General features: G+C 44.4%; 1 protein-coding gene across 2 annotated transcripts in view; it reads right to left on the minus strand.

Moving 5' to 3' along the window:
• The window catches only part of LOC124552443 (protein draper), a 406,470-nt gene that overhangs the window by 139,612 nt on the left and 244,551 nt on the right, over positions 1-22,307 (minus strand). For both annotated transcript variants that reach the window (XM_047126717.1, XM_047126716.1), the window contains exon 2: positions 11,000-11,125. In XM_047126717.1, coding sequence (XP_046982673.1) covers positions 11,000-11,103 — 104 coding nt within the window. In that variant the 5' untranslated portion in view covers positions 11,104-11,125. The remainder of the gene's footprint in view (positions 1-10,999; positions 11,126-22,307) is intronic.

Genomic DNA, 22,307 nt, shown 5'->3' on the forward strand with positions numbered 1-22,307 from the left:
ACCCTCAGACGGAATTCTATCGCCATACAGATGTATATATGAACACTCGCTGTGGAGGACAAGATACTGCGTTCTACATATTACGTAAGAAGTCTTCGAGCCACTCTCATAAGTTGGGAACCTGTTCCGTATGCTCGTACCTTCGTCAACAGTCTGCAGTGCGGCACTGTATCACAAACTTTTCTGGAAATGTAGGAATGTGGAATCTGCCTATTGCCCTTCATCATTGGTTCGCTGAATATCGCGTGAGGAAAGGGCAATCTGAGTTTCGGACTAGCGGTGCCTTCTTAATCCCTTTTGACTTGTGGACGGAAGCTCCTCTGTCTCCTAGCATTCTTCAGTGAAATACTGCAAACTGGAAAACTACCTCCGGGTAACAGAAGTGTTCACTATCACAAGACACTGGAAAGAACGCTAGAATGAACATCCATCCTAGAACGCCCACCTAGTAGTAGATCTGGCGAAGACACAGCGTGTGACTACTGCTACTAGGGACGGCGGTTGTCAGTCAAACGACCGGTTTACGGTTATACCATTTTTTCCCCACTGAGTTTAACGTGACCGTTAGAACCGCTCAAAGTGGTCGGTTTTCTGAAATAATCCATGTTCGGTTTATTATTCCTACTATTTCGTGAAATAAACGAAGAAATCGAACAAAGATTAAAAAATTATAACTCTCAGTTTCAAGATACATCGAATCGAAATGTTATATTAAATATCTAAATGTTAAATGAAACGGGGAGATAAAAGATAACTTAGTCCATCCACTGGTCGTTCTTTTTCTCGAGGATTGGTAAGTGGTTGAATACTACCAAAAAAAATCACCTGTGTTCTCCTGTTGATTCTAATTTTTTGAAACTATGCTCAAAAATCATGTTCTAAACGGGAATCATAACACTATTTGGGCTTTACGAATAGTCAGTGATAAAGGGTGAAAACTGAGGTTAAAGACCTATATTTTTTGGGTTAATTTCTCCGTTTTCAAGAGCTACAAGCAGATAAAGGCATTTTATGTAGACGTAGGCAGCAGATCACCTACTTTCTATTTTTATTATATACTATGAATGACTTGTTAAGTTCTTAATTTATCACTGTTAACATAATTTCATTCCTTTTTTATTATTTTCATATGACAGACAAATCTTAAACCTTTTAAAGCAAATGAAGTATTGTACTTCAACTGCTACGTCACTTGGTAAAATTACAGGGTGACAGTTATTGAACTACAAGAAATTAAATCGTCATAACTTCTGAACGGTTTGCGTTAGGACGGTCAAGCTGCTCGGTTGGCCGCGGAGCATGATAGGAATTTGTACGCGCCATATGGTTTGGATTCACGACGAAGCCTGCTTTCATTTGGATGGGTTCGTCAATAAGCAAAACTGGTGCATTTCGCGATTCGAGAAGTCTCTTCATCCTCAAAGGGTGGCTGTGAGGTGTGCAATGTCCAGTCACGGAATAATCCGTGCGATGTTCCTTGATGACACGGTGACCACCGAACGGTAGATGAAAGGCTTTGGAAGATGAATACATCCCCGTTATCCAAAGTGATCCTGATTTCGACAAGATATGGTTCATGCGAGACGGACCTCGACCCCCAGCTATGCAGGAGAATGTTCCATGTCCTGGAGGAGCACTTTGGGGACCGCATTCTGGCTCTGGGGGTACCCAGGGGTCACTGGCACGGTTCTCTATTGGCCGCCATATTCTCAGGATCTGAACACAAGCGACTGCTTTTTGTGGGGCTATATTAACACTTTTGCCGTCCGCACGTCACGTACCAATTTATTCGCTTGGCGCCGGCAGTGCTAAATCTAATTACTTGGCTCGTCGCCGGCCGTTGTTGACATTACCGAGAGATTATAAATTCTTACGTTTTACTAATCTCTTCATTAGTTCTCATAAGTTCTCAGTCCTATTGCCCTACTTTCATGAAATTTCGAAGATATACATATGGAAATAAATACAGAGTTAGTTTGTTCCATACATTTGTTTATTTGCATTGTCTTTGGTACATAGTATTTCTCTTTCATATGATATGCAGCAAAACAGTCTCAAAGATGTAACGCAACTCCACAAGACTTTGTGATATTCGCTATTTTTGGCTTCATTAAAACAGCAAATAGTTAATACTTTCAGCCAGAAGGCAAATACCTGTTTGTAAAGAATGATTAATGTATAATAAGGCGTCGCATAGCGACGGTGGAATTTCCTAAATAAAGTGATTCGTCGTCTTTGGGCGGCATCATAAACAGAAAAATACGGATAGATATGCGATCCTTCACTGGAGAGCAAATGAAGCCTTGAGCGCTAAACACTTGTACTGGTTTTCTTAAGTAAGACGGACGCAGATTTGTGACGGTCTGATCTAATTTTTTACTAAATAAATAAAAACGTGTTCCGTCTAAGTTTGAGTGAAGTGTGAAAAGAAGAACTGTTATAACTAATCGTGACGACGCACGAGTGACTCAAGAGGACAAGGGCTATATAAAAGAGCGCTCAGTGGACATGAAACGGACATAAAAATCTACCGTCATTGTAGTACTAAGCTTATGGTACGATATATGTTTTAATTATAATAAATATTTGTTCTGGGAATACTGAATCATTTAGCAGTGCTCATTCCTATCATCTCCTCAGTATTATTTTCATTTTAATTACGCATTTTGCTAAGATTACAGACACCGAGATCAGCAGTCCAATGTGCGTGTTACATTGACCAAGTGGTCGTGCGGTAGCGTTCTCGCTTCCCACGCCCGGATTCCCGGGTTCGATTCACGGCGGGGTCAGGGATTTTCTCTGCCTCGTGATGACTGGGTGTTGTGTGCTGTCCTTAGGTTAGTTAGGTTTAAGTGGTTCTAAGTTCTAGGGGACTGATGACCATAGATGTTAAGTCCCATAGTGCTCAGAGCCACATTGACAAAAAAAAACTGTTTTATCGTCTTCTTGCATCAGCTTTAATATTGAATTTCCCTTGTGTCTGATGTTACAGTTGTTTTTGCGCCCTTAAGAACTTTCTGGTCCCTTAGGAAATTGTTTTGTCTTAACAATAACGTCACGACCGGGTATGATCGTATCTACGATCATGAAGTAATTAGAAAGACGATAATGCAGTTTCTTAATCAATAGCACGCTAGCTGTGACTGCTTCAAGCCACGCGTAACTGCAAGTAAAGACTATTCACATTTCATAATGCAATATTTTATGACAATGGTCAATCCATGATTTTTACGCCAATTGTGATTGATAAAACAGTAAGCGAAATCTCAAATTCCAACTTATCCACTGAATGACAACATCACTTTTGTTACATCACAACTTGCACATTAAGTTTTTTTTTTTTTTTTTTTTTTTGGAACATACATAGCAGTTTCTTCGTTTTCGTTGATCGTTTCGGAAATACGTAGGCCTATTTGTTGGTGTTGCTTTATGTGACCGGAAAGTCTGTCAACTGGATCATGATGAGACGTACGCTATGTAGTGGCAACCGCCAAGTTTTGCTCCGCGCATTCATTGTAAATAATCGTATCGTCTCTTTCGTCTGCAATGATGAAAGGGCACAAGTACTTATAAAAACAAAAAACTTGTTGATGTGCGTGTAACTTATTGTTACCTAAACAAAAGACCAACAGAATAGGAAAGATACTGAAATGTTGTCGCCAGCCACTGAGTGATACTATGCACACGACACCACTGCGGTGTCGCCGGCCATTGACCGCTATTTCTCGCCCGACACCACTGTGGTGTCGCCGGACGGCAGAGTGTTAAAGACCAGGTATACAACAATAGCCCCGAAACCATTGCTGAACTGAAAATAGCTATTCAGGAGGTCATCGACAGCATCGAGGTTTCGACACTTCAGCGGTTCATGCAGAATTTCGCTATTCGTCTTCGCCACATCATCGGCGATGATAGCAGGCATATCGAACACGTCTTAACCTAAATCTGAGTATCTGTAGTGACGCTGACATGTCGAATAAAGTGTGGTCACGCTGTAATTTGTAACTAATTTACGTTTTTTTTTCCTTCATCTAATTCATTAACTGTCACCCTGTACTTTCAGACTAGGGTTGGTGTCATTCTGCAATACAACGGATATCCGGCAATGACAGCGAGAAACGGCTGTGTATACCAGGTGGGGGCAGGCAGTCTTGCAGACTGCACGTACGCAGACGTTCCGCAAGCCATGACACACGGCAACTGAGGATATTACTGTCTCTACAATTCTGTACTAATTCTTATGCCATGCGTTTGTTTCTCGTTTCTGTCGGCATTGCCACGCTGCTGCTACGGTCGCAGGTTCGAATCCTGCCTTGGGCATGGATGTGTGTGATGTCCTCAGGTTAGTTAGGTTAAAGTAAGACCTGGCGTATACAACTTTCAAATAACTTCCGGAAATTCAGCCAGGTAACACTTTTCAGCGACCGCCGATATTTCGGCGGGAAAACACCGCGCCATTTTCAAGGCAAACTGCAACGGACAGGCGGCGTACATGCAAATTTAAAACCTCGGTTCTCGGATTGAAGCAGGAAAGATAACACACACTTAGGTGTTGACTCAGAATTATCATCAATCACCCGATGTACAGTTGGTCGATAGAGCAACCTACTGCCTTTTTGCCTTACGTAGGAAACACGTCCAACAAGATCGGTCGTATTTTAGGGAAATACGATATGAAATGTGTTTTCCGACCTCCATCTAAAATTAGAGCACTTTTGAGTTCCGTTAAGGATGATCCTGGACTGCGTAAGGCGGGTGTATATCGTATTCCTTGTAGCTGCGGCATGGCATATATTTGTCAAATGTTGGAACACGTTAGGCAATACTGACCCTACGACTTATCTCAGAAGAAAGATTAAGGAAAGGCAAAACTACGTTTGTTGACTTAGACAAAGCTTTTGACAATGTTGACTGGAATACTCTCTTTGTGGCAGGGGTAAAATACAGGGAGCGAAAGGCTATTTACAATTTGTATAGAAACCAGAAAACAGTTGTAAGAGTCGAGGGACATGAAAGGGAAGCAGTGATTGGGAAGGGAGTGAGACAGGGTTGTAGCCTCTCCCCGATGCTATTCAATCTGTATATTGAGCAAGCAGTAAAGGACAGAAAAGAAAAGTTCGGAGTAGGTATTAAAATCCATGGAAAGGAAATAAAAACTTTGAGGTTCGCCGATGACATTGTAATTCTGTCAGAGACAGCAAAGGACTTGGAAGAGCAGTTGAATGGAATGGATAGTGCCTTGAAGGGAGGATATAAGATGAACATCAACAAAAGAAAACGAGGATAATGGAATGTAGTCGAATTAAGTCGGGTGATGTTGAGGGTATTAAATTAGGAAATGAGACACTTAAAGTAGTAAAGGAGTTTTGATATTTGGGGAGCAAGTACAGAGGATGTAAAATGTAGACTGTCAATGGCAATGGTTGGTTGGTTGTTTGAGGTTTAAGGGACCAAACAGCAAGGTCATCAGTCCCTTGTTTCAAATATGGTCCATTCCGCTAATGGGACATCTCAGGAAAGTCAGAACAATAAAAGGGAAAAGGTAAAAGGGCAGTCATGTTGTCAATGGTAAAAAACAAAATGAGGGAAGTCGGCAACAGAACGAACCCAACGCTATGCTGAAGCAGCATAGGGAAGACCACCTGTGACTTAAAAGGTGCAACCGCTAGAATGTAGAAATACGTATGGGAAAAGGAGACTAACCAATCGTTAAAAAAAGGGGTAAAAACAGAGTAAAAGGGGAAGAAAAGAGGATCTCGGTCAGGGAGGTGAATCGGGAATCTCCAAACACGGCTTACAGTGGGAGACACCCAAACACTCACCGCCCTGCCCCAACACCAGAGAGAGATTAAAAACCTTAAAACTGAGAATAAAAACCACTTTCCCGGAGGAAACCGAGAACCAGAGAGACCATCCGGGAATCGTCAGCCAACATCAAAGGTAAAGTGTGGGGGGAGTCTGTACTTGGCACGCAGAGCCAAAAGAAGGGGGCATTCAACCAAAATGTGGGCCACTGACTGGAAGGCTCCACAACCACAAAGTGGGGGTGGCTCATCACGCAAAAGAAAACCATGGGTCAGCCTGGTATGGCCAATGCGGAGACGACACAGTGTGGTCGAGTCCTTTCGGGAGAGGCGAAAGGAAGAACGCCGCGGGCCTGGTGTTACCTTAATCGCACGAAGTTTATTAGACAGGGGAGTAGCCTCCCAAGAATTGGCCCATGACTGTACGAAGTGGGATTTGATGTGAAGCCGTAAATCCGCTGCAGGAGGGGTTACAGAAAACGGGGGGTAGGTGACTGCTCCACCAGCCAAACGATCAGCGAGTTCATTACCCGGGATACCCACATGGCCAGGGACCCAAAGGAAGTCAATGGAACAAGCAGCACGGTGAATATCAGCGAGATGGTCATGGATGGTAGAGACCAAGGGATGGCGCGAAAAACACCGGTCAATAGCAAGAAGGCCACTCATCGAGTCCGTACATAACAAAACGCGGTTGTATTGGGACTGTTTAATAAAGGTAAGGGCCTGGCAAATTGCCATCAATTCCGTAGTAAATACCCCACATGTAGGTGGCAGCAGATGATTTTCCGTTCCAACAGAGGACGTGAAGGCATACCCAACATGATCAGCAGATTTAGAGTCATCAGTGTAAAAAACAACAGCATCCCGAAACTCCCATAAAATTTGGCGGAAAAAGGAACGGAACACCACCGGGGGGATGGAATCTTTCGGACCTCGGCGGAGATCCATCCAAATTCGAGGCCGAGGAACTAACCAAGTAGGGGTGGAGGGGAGGGAGCGAGGAAGACAGGACAAAGAAGGAAGCTGAAAATCACGGCAAAGAGACGCAAGGCGGAGCCCAACCGGTAAACCCGCCCGAGGGCGGGAGTCGGGTGGGCGACGTCCATGGTCTGGGAACAGGATAGAATAGGAAGGATGAGTGGGAGAGGAACGGATAGTGAGTGCATAAGACACCAGAAGCTGGGACCGCCGAATAGAAGGGGGGGGGGGGATCCCAGCTTCAACCAGGAGACTATCAACAGGGCTAGTAGGGAAGGCACCGGTGGCCAAATGGATACCACGATGGTGGACTGGATCCAGCACGTGCAGTGTGGAAGGAGCAGCTGAACCATAAACTTGACAATCATAGTCCAAGCGAGACAGAACTAGAGCACGATAAAGACGGAGAAGGAGGGAACGGTCCGCACCCCAAGAGGAGTGGGCAAGGAAGCGAAGGACATTGAGTTTACGGAAACATCCTACCTTCAGGAGTCTGATATGGGGCAGCCCAGTGAGCTTGTTGTCGAAAAGAAGACCTAGGAAACGAAACTGTGGGACCACAGGCAATCGTTGTGCAGCGAGATAGAGCTCTGGATCAGGGTGAATCGTAGTACGGCGACAGAAGTGGACCACCCGCGATTTTAAAGGAGAGAATTGCAACCCGTGTGAGAGGGTCCATGCAGAGGCACGCCGTATAGCTACCCGGAGCTGCCGTTCTGCAGATGCCATCGAGGAGGAACTAACCCAAATGCAGAAATCATCCACATACAGGACAGGGGCGACCAAGGGACCGATAGAGGCCACCAGTCCATCGATAGCAATGAGGAAAAGAAGGACACTGAAGACAGAATCCTGTGGGATGCCCGTCTCCTGGGTCCGTGGAGAACTAAAAGCAGTACCAACTCGAACTCTGAATGACCGATGGATCAGGAACTGGCGGATAAAAATCGGGAGTGGGCCCCGAAGACCCCACTGATGAAGGGTAAGTAAGATGTGATGGCGCCAGGCCGTGTCATAGGCCTTGCGAAGGTCAAAAAACACTGCAACCAAATGGCGGCGCTGGGAAAAAGCCTGCCGAACTGCGGATTCCAAGCGAAGTAAATGATCGATTGGAGACCGTCCTTCTCGAAAGCCACACTGGTAAGGGGACAATAGATCCCGAGATTCGAGAACCCAATTGAGCCGACGGGCTACCATCCGTTGAAGTAACTTACAAACAACGTTGGTCAAACTAATTGGCCGATAGCTGTCAACAGATAGGGGGTTCTTACCAGGCTTAAGGACAGGAACCACAATGCTATCCCTCCACTGAGAAGGGAAGTCACCCTGGAGCCAGATACGGTTAAACACCCGAAGAAGATGTTGCCGTTGTGGAGCACTGAGATGTTGAAGCAGTTGGTTATGAATGGAATCTGGGCCAGGGGCCGTATCATGAGAAGAAGATAGAGCAGAAAGAAATTCCCATTCAGTAAAAGGTTCGTTGTAAGATTCTGACTCACAAGGGGTGAAACATAAGGTGGGGCAATGGCAATGAAAGCGTTTCTGAAGAAGAGACATTTGTTAACATCGAGTATAGATTTAAATGTCAGGAAGTCTTTTCTGAGAGTATTTGTATGGAGTGTAGCCATGTATGGAAGTGAAACATGGACGATAAATAGTTTAGACAAGAAGAGAATAAAAGCTTTCGAAATGTGGTGCTACAGAAGAATGCTGAAGATCAGATGAGTAGATCATATAACTAATGAGGAGGTATTGAATAGAATTGGGGAGAAGAGGAGCTTGTGGCACAACTTGACTAGAAGAAGGTATCGGTTGGTAGGCCATGTTCTGAGACATCGAGGATTCACCAATTTAGTATTGGAGGGCAGCATGGAGGGTAAAAATCGTAGAGGGAGACCAAGAGATCATTACACTAAGCAGATTCAGAAGGATATAGGCTGCAGTCGGTACTGGGAGATGAAGAAGCTTGCACAGGATAGAGTAGCATGGAGAGCTGCATCAAACCAGTCTCAGGACTGAAGACCACAACAACAACAATAGTAAAAGCTGCCATTGGCCTTCAGATCACCGAATTTAAGCGGTGGTGTTGGCAAGCGGGGTGCACTCAGCCCTTGTGAGGCCAATAGTGGAGATACATGACTGAGAAGCAGCGGCTCCGGTGACGAAAACTGACAACGGCCGGGACAGCGGCGTTGTTACTACACGCTCCTGCGTATCCGCATCCGGTGACGCCAAATAGCTGAGGAGGATACGGCGGCCGGTCGGTACCGTTGGGCCTTCAAGGCCTGTTCGGACGGTGTTTGTTTGTTTGTTTTATTGGTAAAACTAAAAAAAGCCCTTTTATAACCGGGACAAAACAAATAACGAAAAGTAACGGTTATTCAAAAATAAAATGCGCGTACCGGTCGGTTTCTCCCACCCCTACTCGGTACGGTACGCGACACTAGTTAGTGTAGCTGCCCTACACTGTAGTATAGAATGTACTCACTAGAGATGGGTAGTTCGCGAACGAACGGGTGCAAAGGAACGGTTCACCAAGATGAACGAAAGGACCGAGTAACGAATTCCAAGGAACGATCGGTGCATAGTTCACTTCGGTCGCGACGGTCACTTCGGCAGTTCTCGTTCCAGCCTCGGTCGCGTGCTCGTCTGTCTCGGTCTCCCTCGGCCGCACTCGTCGTTCTTCGCATGACCACCTGTCTCACTTCCACTGCCGACTGCTCCTAGTTGTTCAGTATCCAGTTGTTCGTTTCGTTCACTGCACTCGCCTATTTTACATGTGTTTCAAACTGTTCTTGCACTTGGGACTGGCTATTCAGCGTCCACGACCGGTAATCAAAACTATTTTATAGTTACGTAAATTACATAAAAATTACTTTGTACGTAATAGGTACGTCTTTTCAGGCAACAAGAGGGCATATCAGCTCACTTCATTATATCGATGAACAGCAGAAGACATACTTATAACAAGACAAGTATTTTTTGTTATTCATATATTTTTTGGTTTCATCGACTTCATTTAGCAGCTAACTTTCAATAATTTGCTTAATTTTTAGTGTAAGAAAATTCATATAAAACGATTTTCGTGTATCTTTCATGTACAAAACATTACATTTGGGAAGGCTCTAATTATTTTGAAGTTTGGTTATTTCCAATTTGCGTTACCTGCTAATTTGGTTTCTTTGGGAAAAAAAAGAAAAAAAAGTAGGTTGTGGGTCAATTTGGCTCAGTAGGAAAAGCGGTGCCTCTCCATTTGAAAACACATTGATTGCCACAAAATCTTATTTACTTATTATCTCAAAAACATTTGTTCAGAAGGAGCTTTCAAACCAAAACCTTTATTTCTGCGAACTTTATTATTATTATTATTATTATTATTATTATTACTGCTGCATTAACTCTAATAATGCAACACAAAAACCTAATTTTTACTGAGAGTGTGACGCAAGTATGAGAAAACCACATTCTATTTTATGCTTCCATAAAGTCTCTACTTCGCCTACGAACTCAGAGACAACGTGAAGTATATATAGGGTGTAAACGATTATTGTTTACAACGTAGCATAGCTATGTAGTGGAAGTCGAAACGAAGAATTTTGTACAAGACACTTGTGGTCTATTAAGTTGGGAAACAGCCACCAACAGGTTTACAAGACTACATGAGCTATAGCCCACGCGCGTCGCGTGAGATTTTCATGTTCTCTTCTTCAGCTCTCTACACATCGTCATCGATTGTTTCGCAATTGTTGTTTGCATTAGCTTGTTATTTCTTCACTGCCTACTTATTACATGTTTGTTTGTTGTATCTGCTCGTAACGGGCAACACATCGTCCGTAATTGGCGAGCAGTCTGTATTCGGGGCCGGTTTTCCGTGCGCCACCCTGTATTATTTCCCTGCGATCAGCAACACAAGGCTACGGTAGGCTAAACGACAGGTTCTGCAGAATCACAGAAATTATATCTAAAAGTGTGTAAGAATTCTGTAATGAATAAAAACTCTCTATACTCCAGGGGGGGAAGCAAGTGCCCCCTCTTGGTGCCCTCTATCCTTCAGTCACCTGCACTACTAGTTTTCAGTTTTTCATAACAACCATATACCAAGCACAAATGAACGGTGAACGAGTAAAAATGAACGGTTCCCAAAAAAAGAACGATCAGCAGTGAACTAGTTCGGAAGGATGAACGAGTTTGCCCATCTCTCCTCCAGTACTCACGTCTCTTGTCGCACGCAGACATTGGGTCCCTCGAGCCCGGACGCAGGAACTGCCACCAGGCACAGCAGCGCCGCCGCTACCGCCGCGGCCGTCGCTGGAAACATCCTGCTGTCGTCGTCACGTCACCTGAAACAACAGAACACAAACTGAGCTGACGATCTGAGACAATTACCGAAATGCATACACCGATCCTCTGACGGAGGCAAGAGTGTGCCCTAGACGGCGAGGCATAGGTATATTAGCTCGCCGGACAAACACAGTAGTCATAACAGTGCGCACGCGCTGATCAGTCTTTTTTACACATCCTGTAGCTATCGTGTCACGTGCTCAATCACGCGCCCACTGCCTCCTAAGTGAGCAAAAAGGGGACATTGCTAGTTTATCAGATCTTCAGTATGAGAGGTGGCATGAGCCCCCTCTCATATTTCTATCTTACTCTGAGTAATTCGATTTTCCTCTCTAATTGCATGCGGTGAAAAGTTGTTATTCCTTCACACGCTGACTTCCCACGCAGCGTCTCTCGTCACCCGGATGGTCCGGTGACAGGCGGGTTCTGCTGATCTTGAAAGGGTTAAGCCGACGGGTGTGAGGGAGTCGAGTGGATGCTTTCCAGACGCCGACATTGTCATGAGAGCGGACGCGACACGCCCACAGGGGCCTTACGGAGTGGCTGGGCTAGAGATTCCGTTACTTCGCAGAAACTTGGTGAATACACTTTCTGGCGGGCTACCAGCGAGGCGTGGGAATGACTTGTGTTCCCAGGCAGTCTTGGCGGGCAAATTCCCGCGTTTTCTGCAAAACGTAACTGTGATTGGCTTGCTCAGGGCATAGCTCCGTGACGTAGCAAAATCAGCGCAGAAATTGGCGCCAAGAATCTCCACTGGTGGAATGGTAGTGCTTCGGCAACAGAGTGGTATTTTCCGCCGGTTTTCGAGTTGCTGATTGGAACGTTTAACCACGGCCACTGTCGTGGGGGCGGGAATGAGCTGTGTTCGGATTGTACGAGTGCTCTTGAGAGAGTCGGCTCTCGCCTTTCGGTCGGAGTTGGTTACAAGACTGAGCTCTCGCTGCTCTGGACAGCCTGCCTTCCGTTGGCTGTGTAATACACAGGGCTATTACAAATGATTGAAGCGATTTCATAAATTCACTGTAGCTCCATTCATTGACATATGGTCACGACACACTACAGATACGTAGAAAAACTCATAAAGTTTTGTTCGGCTGAAGCCGCACTTCAGGTTTCTGCCGCCAGAGCGCAGTGAGACAAAATGGCGACAGGAGCCGAGAAAGCAGATGTTGTGCTTGAAATGCACTCACATCAGTCAGTCATAACAGTGCAACGACACTTCTGGATGAAGTTCAACAAAGATCCACCAACTGCTAACTCCATTCGGCGATGGTATGCACAGTTTAAAGCTTCTGGATGCCTCTGTAAGGGGAAATCAACGGGTCGGCCTCCAGTGAGCGGGGAAACGGTTGAACGCGTGCGGGCAAGTTTCACGCGTAGCCCGCGTTAAGTCGACGAATAAAGTAAGCAGGGAGCAAAACGTACCGCAGCCGACGGTTTGGAAAATCTTACGGAAAAGGCTAAAGCAGAAGCCTTACCGTTTACAATTGCTACAAGCCCTGACACCCGATGGCAAAGTCATGTCGGTCGTGGTGGAGATCATGATCAGCAATTCATGTCATGGCCTCCACGCTCTCCCGACTTAGCCCCATGCGATTTCTTTCTGTGTTTAAACCTCCTCTACCAAGAAACGTGCCAGAACTGCGAGCTCGTATCAACGATGCTTTCGAACTCATTGATGGGGACATGCTGCGCCGAGTGTGGAAGGAACTTGATGTCTGCCGAATCACTAAAGGGGCACATATCGAACATTTGTGAATGCCTAAAAAAACTTTGAGTTTTTGTATGTGTGTGCAAAGCATTGTGAAAATATCTCAAATAATAAAGTTATTGTAGAGCTGTGAAATCCCTTCAATCATTTGTAATAACCCTGTAATTTCATTTAATTGTAACTGTTTGACGAAGTTGCTGAAGTTTGGACTTCAAAGTAACTTTCCGAGTACAGTTGGCAATTGAGCATTTTGCGTACAAGCGGCCTCTGTTGTCCGTCTTGAGCAGTTTTGGCTAAAGTTGACTATATCGGAGTTACTGTGTAACTTCGCTTGTTAAACTCAATCACTGTACCGTCAGTGATTGTGTGGCGAGCCTTCTTCGTCTCCCTCAGAGGCGCATTTATATTGATAGGAAGTCTTTAGGCTGGAACAACCAGATCAGGATAATTTGTTTCGGGCTACACTCGCGACATCATCATCACCACGACGGGACGTCGAAACAACCAGCCATTGCTTCCAGTACGCCAGATCGTGTCCTTGCAGTTAAGAAGACAGCTTGGTAATGTATGTCCGCAGCACCGGCAGATTAGGGAATTTTGCTCTGTGATAATCAGAGCTCAGCAGAGCGCGCCTGTTCGCGTCTTTTCTTACGTGGTTCTGTCCTGGATGTTCATTGCCCGAGTTCTCACTACTGTAACAGCAATTAATGTTGGGTTGGCTGGGTGTTTCTCTTAAGATTTGAGTTGCAAGGAATTGGCTCCACACACCACTTGGTCATAAACTTCACAAGCTAGTTTACGGACAACTTCACCTTCACAGCATTTATTTGAGTATCCGATTTGATGTAGTGTAAATGTTTCATGTGTTTTTGTTTATTATTCTGACTTCAGTCATAATAAATCAAATTGTTATTTTGTACAGAACTTTCATTCAGTGAATCGGCAAAGCAACCCTTTCATTTCTCACTACGTTAATGAAACTTTCCTTTAGCTAATTAATTTCTATCCAATTAAATTATTGCTGGTGCCAAACTCTTTTCTACTCCACTTGCAGGGTCGATTACAGTCAGTTCGCGTTTCTTCTTAATCCATGTGCAACAGCAAAAGTCGGAGTTAGAAAAGGGGGGAGGACCTTAGAGCATCATTTCCGTATGCAGATTCTAGAAGAGTTTAATGTTAAATACACTGCTAGCCCCGGCCCCTCGCAAGTATACTGAAGCGACTTCATACCAACATTGACAAAATTCGTCAGTTGACAACGAGATTTTACAAGGATAAGACGTCAAACACCCAAACGAAAGCGAGTGCAGTAATTACACTGAAGCGCCAAAGAAACTGCTATAGGCATTAGTATTCAAATACAGAGATATATACGCAAGCAGAATACGGCGCCGCGGTCGGCAGCTCCTATGTAAGACAACAAGCGTGTGACGCAGTTGTTAGATCGGTTACTGTTGCTGCAACGCCAGGTTATCAAGATTTAAGTGAGTCTGAACGTGGTGTTATTGTGGTATCGATAGCTACGATGCCACAGCGTAGGTGCAAGTTCTTACAGGGTGTTTCAAAAATGACCGGTATATTTGAAACGGCAATAAAAACTAAATGAGCAGCGATAGAAATACACCGTTTGTTGCAATATGCTTGGGACAACAGTACATTTTCAGGCGGACAAACTTTCGAAATTACAGTAGTTACAATTTTCAACAACAGATGGCGCTGCAAGTGATGTGAAAGATATAGAAGGCAACGCAGTCTGTGGGGAGCGCCATTCTGTACGTCGTCTTTCTGCTGTAAGCGTGTGCTGTTCACAACGTGCAAGTGTGCTGTAGACAACATGGTTTATTCCTTAGAACAGAGGATTTTTCTGGTGTTGGAATTCCACCACCTAGAACACAGTGTTGTTGCAACAATACGAAGTTTTCAACGGAGGTTTAATGTAACCAAAGGACCGAAAAGCGATACAATAAAGGATCTGTTTGAAAAATTTCAACAGACTGGGAACGTGACGGATGAACGTGCTGGAAAGGTAGGGCGACCGCGTACGGCAACCACAGAGGGCAACGCGCAGCTAGTGCAGCAGGTGATCCGACAGCGGCCTCGGGTTTCCGTTCGACGTGTTGCAGCTGCGGTCCAAATGACGCCAACGTCCACGTATCGTCTCATGCGCCAGAGTTTACACCTCTATCCGTACAAAATTCAAATGCGGCAAAACCCTCAGCGCCGCTACCATTGCTGCACGAGAGACATTCGCTAACGATATAGTGCACAGGATTGATGACGGCGATATGCATGTGGGCAGCATTTGGTTTACTGACGAAGCTTATTTTTACCTGGACGGCTTCGTCAATAAACAGAACTGGCGCATATGGGGAACCGAAAAGCCCCATGTTGCAGTCCCATCGTCCCTGCATCCTCAAAAAGTACTGGTCTGGGCCGCCATTTCTTCCAAAGGAATCATTGGCCCATTTTTCAGATCCGAAACGATTACTGCATCACGCTATCTGGACATTCTTCGTGAATTTGTGGCGGTACAAACTGCCTTACACGACACTGCGAACACCTCGTGGTTTATGCAAGATGGTGCCCGGCCACATCGCACGACCGACGTCTTTAATTTCCTGAATGAATATTTCGATGATCGTGTGATTGCTTTGGGCTATCCGAAACATACAGGAGGCGGCGTGGATTGGCCTCCCTATTCGCCAGACATGAACCCCTGTGACTTCTTTCTGTGGGGACACTTGAAAGACCAGGTGTACCGCCAGAATCCAGAAAAAATTGAACAGCTGAAGCAGTACATCTCATCTGCATGTGAAGCCATTCCGCCAGACACGTTGTCAAAGGTTTCGGGTAATTTCATTCAGAGACTACGCCATATTATTGCTACGCATGGTGGATATGTGGAAAATATCGTACTACAGAGTTTCCCAGACCGCAGCGCCATCTGTTGAAAATTGTAACTACTGTAATTTCGAAAGTTTGTCTGCTTGAAAATGTACTGTTGTCCCAAGCATATTGCAACAAACGGTGTATTTATATCGCTGCTCGTTTAGTTTTTATTGCCGTTTCAAATATACCGGTCATTTTTGAAACACCCTGTAGGTTGGCACTACGACAGACACCGACGACAGCGCGCCCTAGCCGGCGCTGTGCGCTCCAGATTCAGCCCACTTGATGCCGAGCAGACGACCGAGCAACACTGTTTCTATTTCACAGAGGGCGAGACACTACTTGTAACTTGATGTACAGCTTCGCACCTACGTGTTCATCTCAGCCAAAATTAAGTTGATAGTAAAACCATTTTTATTTGCAGTGCCGAGAGTTCTACCTCACCCGCTCCTCCTAGCTTCCTACATTCGGCCTACCCTCAGTTTTCAGGAGCAGACCCATGCGCCGCTTTCCAGGAGGGATACAAAAGTTATAGTCGGCGCATGAGCGATTGGACACAGAGCGTCTCCGAGGTATCGACGAAGTGGGGACTGTCCCGTACGACCATTTCACGAGTGTACCGTGAATGTCAAGAGTGTGGTAAAACACCAAATCTCCGACATCGCTGCGGCCAGAAAAAGATCCTGCAAGACTGGGGCCTACAACGACTGAAGAGAATAGTTCAACGTGACAGAAGTGGAAAAACTTCCGCAAATTGCTGTAGATTTCAAAGCTCGGCTATCAACAAGTGTCAGCATGCGAACCATTTAACGATATGTTGTGTTGGCAGAAGAGCCAACACCGTGTTACTAGAGGAGGCCGAAATGCACGCGTTTTAGCTCACGCAGGCTGGCGTGAGGAGGGAAGGACTGAACTGACGTGAGGTCTGGAACAAGACAAGGAATTAGAATTCAGAAAGCGGACGTAATTAGTTTGATACTTAACTTTAATCCATTAATGATGAACGTCGCTCTTGTCGGTACATGATTCACAATATCAATATCAATAGTAACTGAATATGGCGCCTTGCTAGGTAGTAGCAAATAACGTAGCTGAAGGCTATGCTAAACTGTCGTCTCTGCAAATGAGAGCGTATGTAGACAGCGAACCATCGCTAGCAAAGTCGGCTGTCCAACTGGGGACAAGTGCTAGGGAGTCTCTCTAGACTAGACCAGCCGTGTGGCGGCGCTCGGTCTGCAATCACTGATAGTGGCGACACGCGGGTCCGACGTATACTAACGGACCGCGGCCGATTTAAAGGCTACCACCTAGCAAATGTGGTGTTTGGCGGTGACACCACACGATGCATCATCGATATGGGCTTTCGCAGCCGAAGGCCCACTCGTGTACCATCGATGACAGCACGACATAAAGCTTTACGCCTCGCATAGGTCCGTCAACACCCACATTGGACTGTTGTTGACTGGATACATATTGCCTGGTCGGACGTGTCTCGTTTCAAATTCTATCGAGCCGATGGACGTGTAAGGTTATGGAGACAACCTCATGAACACATGGACCCTGCATGTTAGCAGGGGACTGATCAAGGTGGTGGAGCCCCTTTAATGGTGTGGGGCGTGGGCAAATGGAGTAATATGGGACCCATGATACGTCGAGATACGACTGACTGGTGACACGTACGTAAGGGTTCTGTCTGATCACCTACATCCATTCATTTCACTGTGCATTCAGACGTACTTAGGCAGTTGCAGCAGGACAATGCGACACGCCACACGTCCAGAATTGCTACCGAGTGGCTCCAGGAACACTCTTCTCAGTTCTGTAACTGAGTTTTCTCTTTTGATGCTAGCCAATTGTCAGGATGAGCATCAATGCAAAGGACATTTGATTCAAAAAGCATTATGTCAGGGTGAAAAACACTAAATAAATTACTTTTTCTCTCTTAACAACATGTGGGCAGGGTGGGTTCTTCCTTGGCTTGGGTATGAGGTAGAATGAAACAGCATTTTTACATAAGATAACTTTTGTTGAAAGTTTTGTACGACTGTTTGCTTACTGGATTGTTCTGGCTGGGAGAGCAGCAGCTGTGTCGTTTGCGAAGCCTTCATGCTGCGTGAGCGGCGGCGTCTGATTACGCGTGGCGGTGTGTATCTCGTGTCGCCGTCTCGCCCAGTTGACTGGAGACGCGCCTCGTGCTGTGGCCCGCTTAATTATTGAGAACGAAGTCGTGCATCGGATGGTGATACCTTGGATGTGGCGTCCCAGTGTTTCTCTTCTCTAAGCGGCCGCGTGTGACAGTGTTGTGCGTCGGCCAGCGGAGCGGCGCGGCGGGGGAAGGTCAGTGTCCCGGACTCGAACAACGGACTCCAGCTTGCCAGTCTTCGGCTGTCAAATCTTCATCCCAGCTCACAGGTGACTGCTGATGTGAGGCCGTCTCCTTCCCGTCGTCACGAGTCACCCGGGTACGTAAAAATCAGACTTCAAATACCTTTTAACTTCTGTCATCTGGCGGCGAGGCTGCTGCTTGCTATTCCATTACAGCGGCGGACTTGGTGCGTCTGTGTATGATGTAGTCTCTTCTTGCATGACGGTCTTCAGCACCGAAACTGACTGAAAACTACTGCTACTCTTGTCGGGCCCACTGCGTCTCGCGTATTTATTCACTTCATTTCACTGGAGGTGAACGACTTCACGGTCATTGCCTCATCTGTCACGTTGAAAAGCTTCTCGAAGAATCTTCTTAATGTCTGTCATTGGCTCTTGGAAAGTAGGCGAGGGCCTTTGATCACATGTGACAATTGACAAACACGTGAGACAGTCGGGCGATGCCCTGACGGCTGAATCGACAGCTTCCGCTTATGTGGGGAGGGCGATGGCTTCTCCTGACGTGCTGACTTGCAAGTGCCAGCCGTCGCCACTGCTGCTCTGCGCACTGTTTCCCAGTGTGTACTTTTCTAAACTAAACTAAGTTTTTCGTTTATTTTCTAATTTCTACTTCATTTCACATTGATTTCACTAATTTATTTACCTATCTTAAGTACCACTGAACAGTTCAAACTCTTCCGCTGACCACCAAACTCCACAGACATGAACATTTATGAAACGTCCCCTTTGAACAATTTTTACAAGACTGTCCTAACCTGACACACAATACTTTGTTAGCGCAACGCAATCTGACTTTCAAAATTCCCTACAAAAGAATGGCCCTGACTAACATTAAACTATACCTTTCACAAATCACTTACCTCACAAAAATCTTCGCTGCTCAAGCTACTGCAATACAGCGAGCGCCACTACTGCCAGCTAAATAAAAGATTCAAACTATGGAAGGCACTAACTACTGATAGGGATAGTTAGCAAATGAAAGATATTAATAGAGAACAAACAATGTATTTACCTTAATATCATCACAAGTCCTAATATATATCAGTTCATGACAAATTGCAAAACTCCGCCATCTCTCTCCCCACATCCACCACTGCTGGCGGCTCACCTCCAACTGCGCAACGCTACGCGCTGTTCACAGTCAGCTGCCTAACACTACAATGGCGAGTATTACAACAATGCAAAGCAGCCACAGACTGCACACAGCACAGCCAGTGATTGTCATACAGAGGTGGCGTTACCAATAAAAAACCTAAACAGCCTACTTACATAGAGAAAACATAAACAGCCTACTTACATAGAGAAAACATAAACAGCCTACTTACATAGAGAAAACATAAACAGCCTACTTACATAGCCCCCATGCTCCCCACAAAAATTTTGACAAATGGTGTTGGGCACTGGCCAATACAGATTTGACAAAAATTTTTCACAATTACAGTAACAAAGATATAAAATGCACACACTTATTAATATTATGTTGGTCAAAAGATCAAAATTTCTCACAGTCCATAAAGACAGTCCTGATCATTCATTACGGTAAAATATAGTGTTTTTCTCAAAGTCTGAGCAGTAGAAGAAAATGCACACAGAAGTAGTGGATTTCCATGCTGTCTTGAAGAAGTAGTGTTGTCCTTCCAACGGAAAGACAGTGCTGACTCTCGACATGCTGACAGGTAATGGGCCACAACAGAGCAAACCCACAGCAGAGTCAGTCGTAGTTTGGAAGAATATTGGTAGGTAGGTCATCACAGAGCAGACCCACTGTAGTCCTGGTAGAGAGTATGGTATTGGTGGGCCACCAGAGGTGCAGACCCACTGTAGTCCTTGTAGAGATAATGGTATTGGTGGGCCATCAAAGATGTAGACCCACTGTAGTCCTTGTAGAGATTACGGTATTGGTGGTCCATCGAAGGTGCAGACCCACTGTAGTCCTTGTAGAGACGGCCAGCAGCCATCTGTTGCGATTGTGCAGGTGCACATTCACCATCGAAGAGTCTTGCGGAGAATACAGCAAGTCCATAAACCACCACTTGTGCACTCACAAAGTTTTTGGAATTGTCCTTAGAACCAGCAATGCTGTTATCCAGTAGCTTGCTGAATTATTAACACACGTGCAAACACTAACAGTCCCTACTTCTCACATATTGTCCACGTACTATGACCAACAGAAACGTGTGCAGTGAAATGTAACTAACAAGTTAATAATATCATGAACTGGTGACAATTACAATTTTATAACATAAGAATACAATTACAAAGGTACAAAATACATCATTAAAGAACATAGCAATATAGATAACAATTGTAGTAACACAGGCTTTACAAAAGAATAGAAATAAACATATACATCAGTGGAATTATGACATGGGTACATACATAAAAGATCAGAGTAACTTTCGAAACATCAACTTCACACATGAGCATTAAACAGAACAGAATTAATAATATCTAACATCTTTACAAAGTAAATAACATATTATTAATGCCAATTATATTCGAGGATAACAGTATTCCTCATCATAGTGAATGTAGCTTAATATTAAAAGAAGAAAAAATTCTATGAAACTACACAGAGACAGGAAGAAAACAAATACACAAGGGTACACAAACATATAGTGGACAAAAGGGAAAGGACAGGGTTCGTTTTCAGTGTAACATGTGGTACTGCAGTCCAACCCAAAACTTCATATATCTTTCCTCTTATTTCATCCTTTGTTTCCACCCAAAAAATTCTATCTAAGCATGCTTTCTGTATTTATATGTTCATACATTTCTTTCCTCAACATTTATTTCCAAGAAAATCCTACCTAAACCTGTTTTCTCAATGCATTTCTTTACCTATTCTCCATAGTCAGTTTCTTATATAGTCTACCCCCTCTTAAGCTAACTTAAATCTACTGAGCTCAGATGCTAAACTAAGGGACGAGGCAATGCAGCAGCACAAAACAATTAACACAAACAGCAATGACAAAAAATACAGATTGGCAAAGCTAGCAGCAGCAAATGTAATAACTTATATCAAAACATGACATAGCTCAAGCAGAAAAAATATTACAGTAAAAACAACAATGCAGATAAAGGAAATGTATATTCACATCTTAATGTCTATGTAATTAAAGTGGTGCACCACAACAACTGATTGTAAAAAGAAATATTACCATGTACTTGAAAAGAAAATTATGTGTTACTGTTACTAGATCCTTCTTATTGTTCTTTCCTTTCCAAGTGCTCCTTTTTTAAAGAATGTGGATCATAAAATAATTATTTAATAGATCTGTTGACAGAAAGTGTTCACATTAGCAAATGCATTTTATTTTATAAAAGCAATGCTGCAACACAGCTGGAAAACAGATGTCAAATGAAATAAGCAACTATGAAAAGCAAAGCATAAAAATATCATTCAGTAGTCATGTGACATTTCATAAGTTAGTAGCTCTCAACTCTCGTAGAAAGACGCTTGTCGTAATCAGGTGTGCAGATGTACGAATATTTCCCATCAATTCATAAGCATTTCAGTAATTAGCACAAAGTGCGAGTAATCATATGTTTTCAAGTAACGAGGGTGTCGCATTAGCGATGAAAGGCACACCCTAATGGCTTGTTCTCCAGGTGTTTGACACGTCCCACGTCCCCTTTTTTTTTCTACCTGTGCCGCTGAAAAGGGCTCGCAATAATGGCTTTTTCTCCAGGCGTCTGACACAGCTGGGTGCCCGCGACGCATTACGTGCAGGTGGTCACTTAACTTTCGTACGGAAATATTTACGACAGCAGTTTCTGCTACCGTTGCAGTCACATTTAAAAATATTTCACAGGTCAAGAATTAGCGTTGCAAATCTGTAGAAACAAAATCCTATAAATATAAGTGTCCAAAAAAAAAATATTCGTCAGCATTGTGATACAGTCACACATTTCATAACTCTTAAAGTACGTTTCTTGGTTTCCAACATCCTTTTCATAAATCAGAGTCCCTAAACACTACTCATTATTCCTTACCTCATTATACATATACATATTCGTCGACACTTCTTCAATATTTCATCGTGAGAAATACGTAGCATAATAAACATTCCTCAACAACATAATACACATCGTCGTCGTAATAATAACATCATAACACTTCAGTCAAATCTCAAAATCGTCGTAACTTCCTCCAATAATTTCTAAGCCTAAAATAATTCTCTGCTCATGTCAAA

Source organism: Schistocerca americana, chromosome 10, assembly GCF_021461395.2.
Source record: "Schistocerca americana isolate TAMUIC-IGC-003095 chromosome 10, iqSchAmer2.1, whole genome shotgun sequence".
Classification (NCBI taxonomy): domain Eukaryota; kingdom Metazoa; phylum Arthropoda; class Insecta; order Orthoptera; family Acrididae; genus Schistocerca; species Schistocerca americana.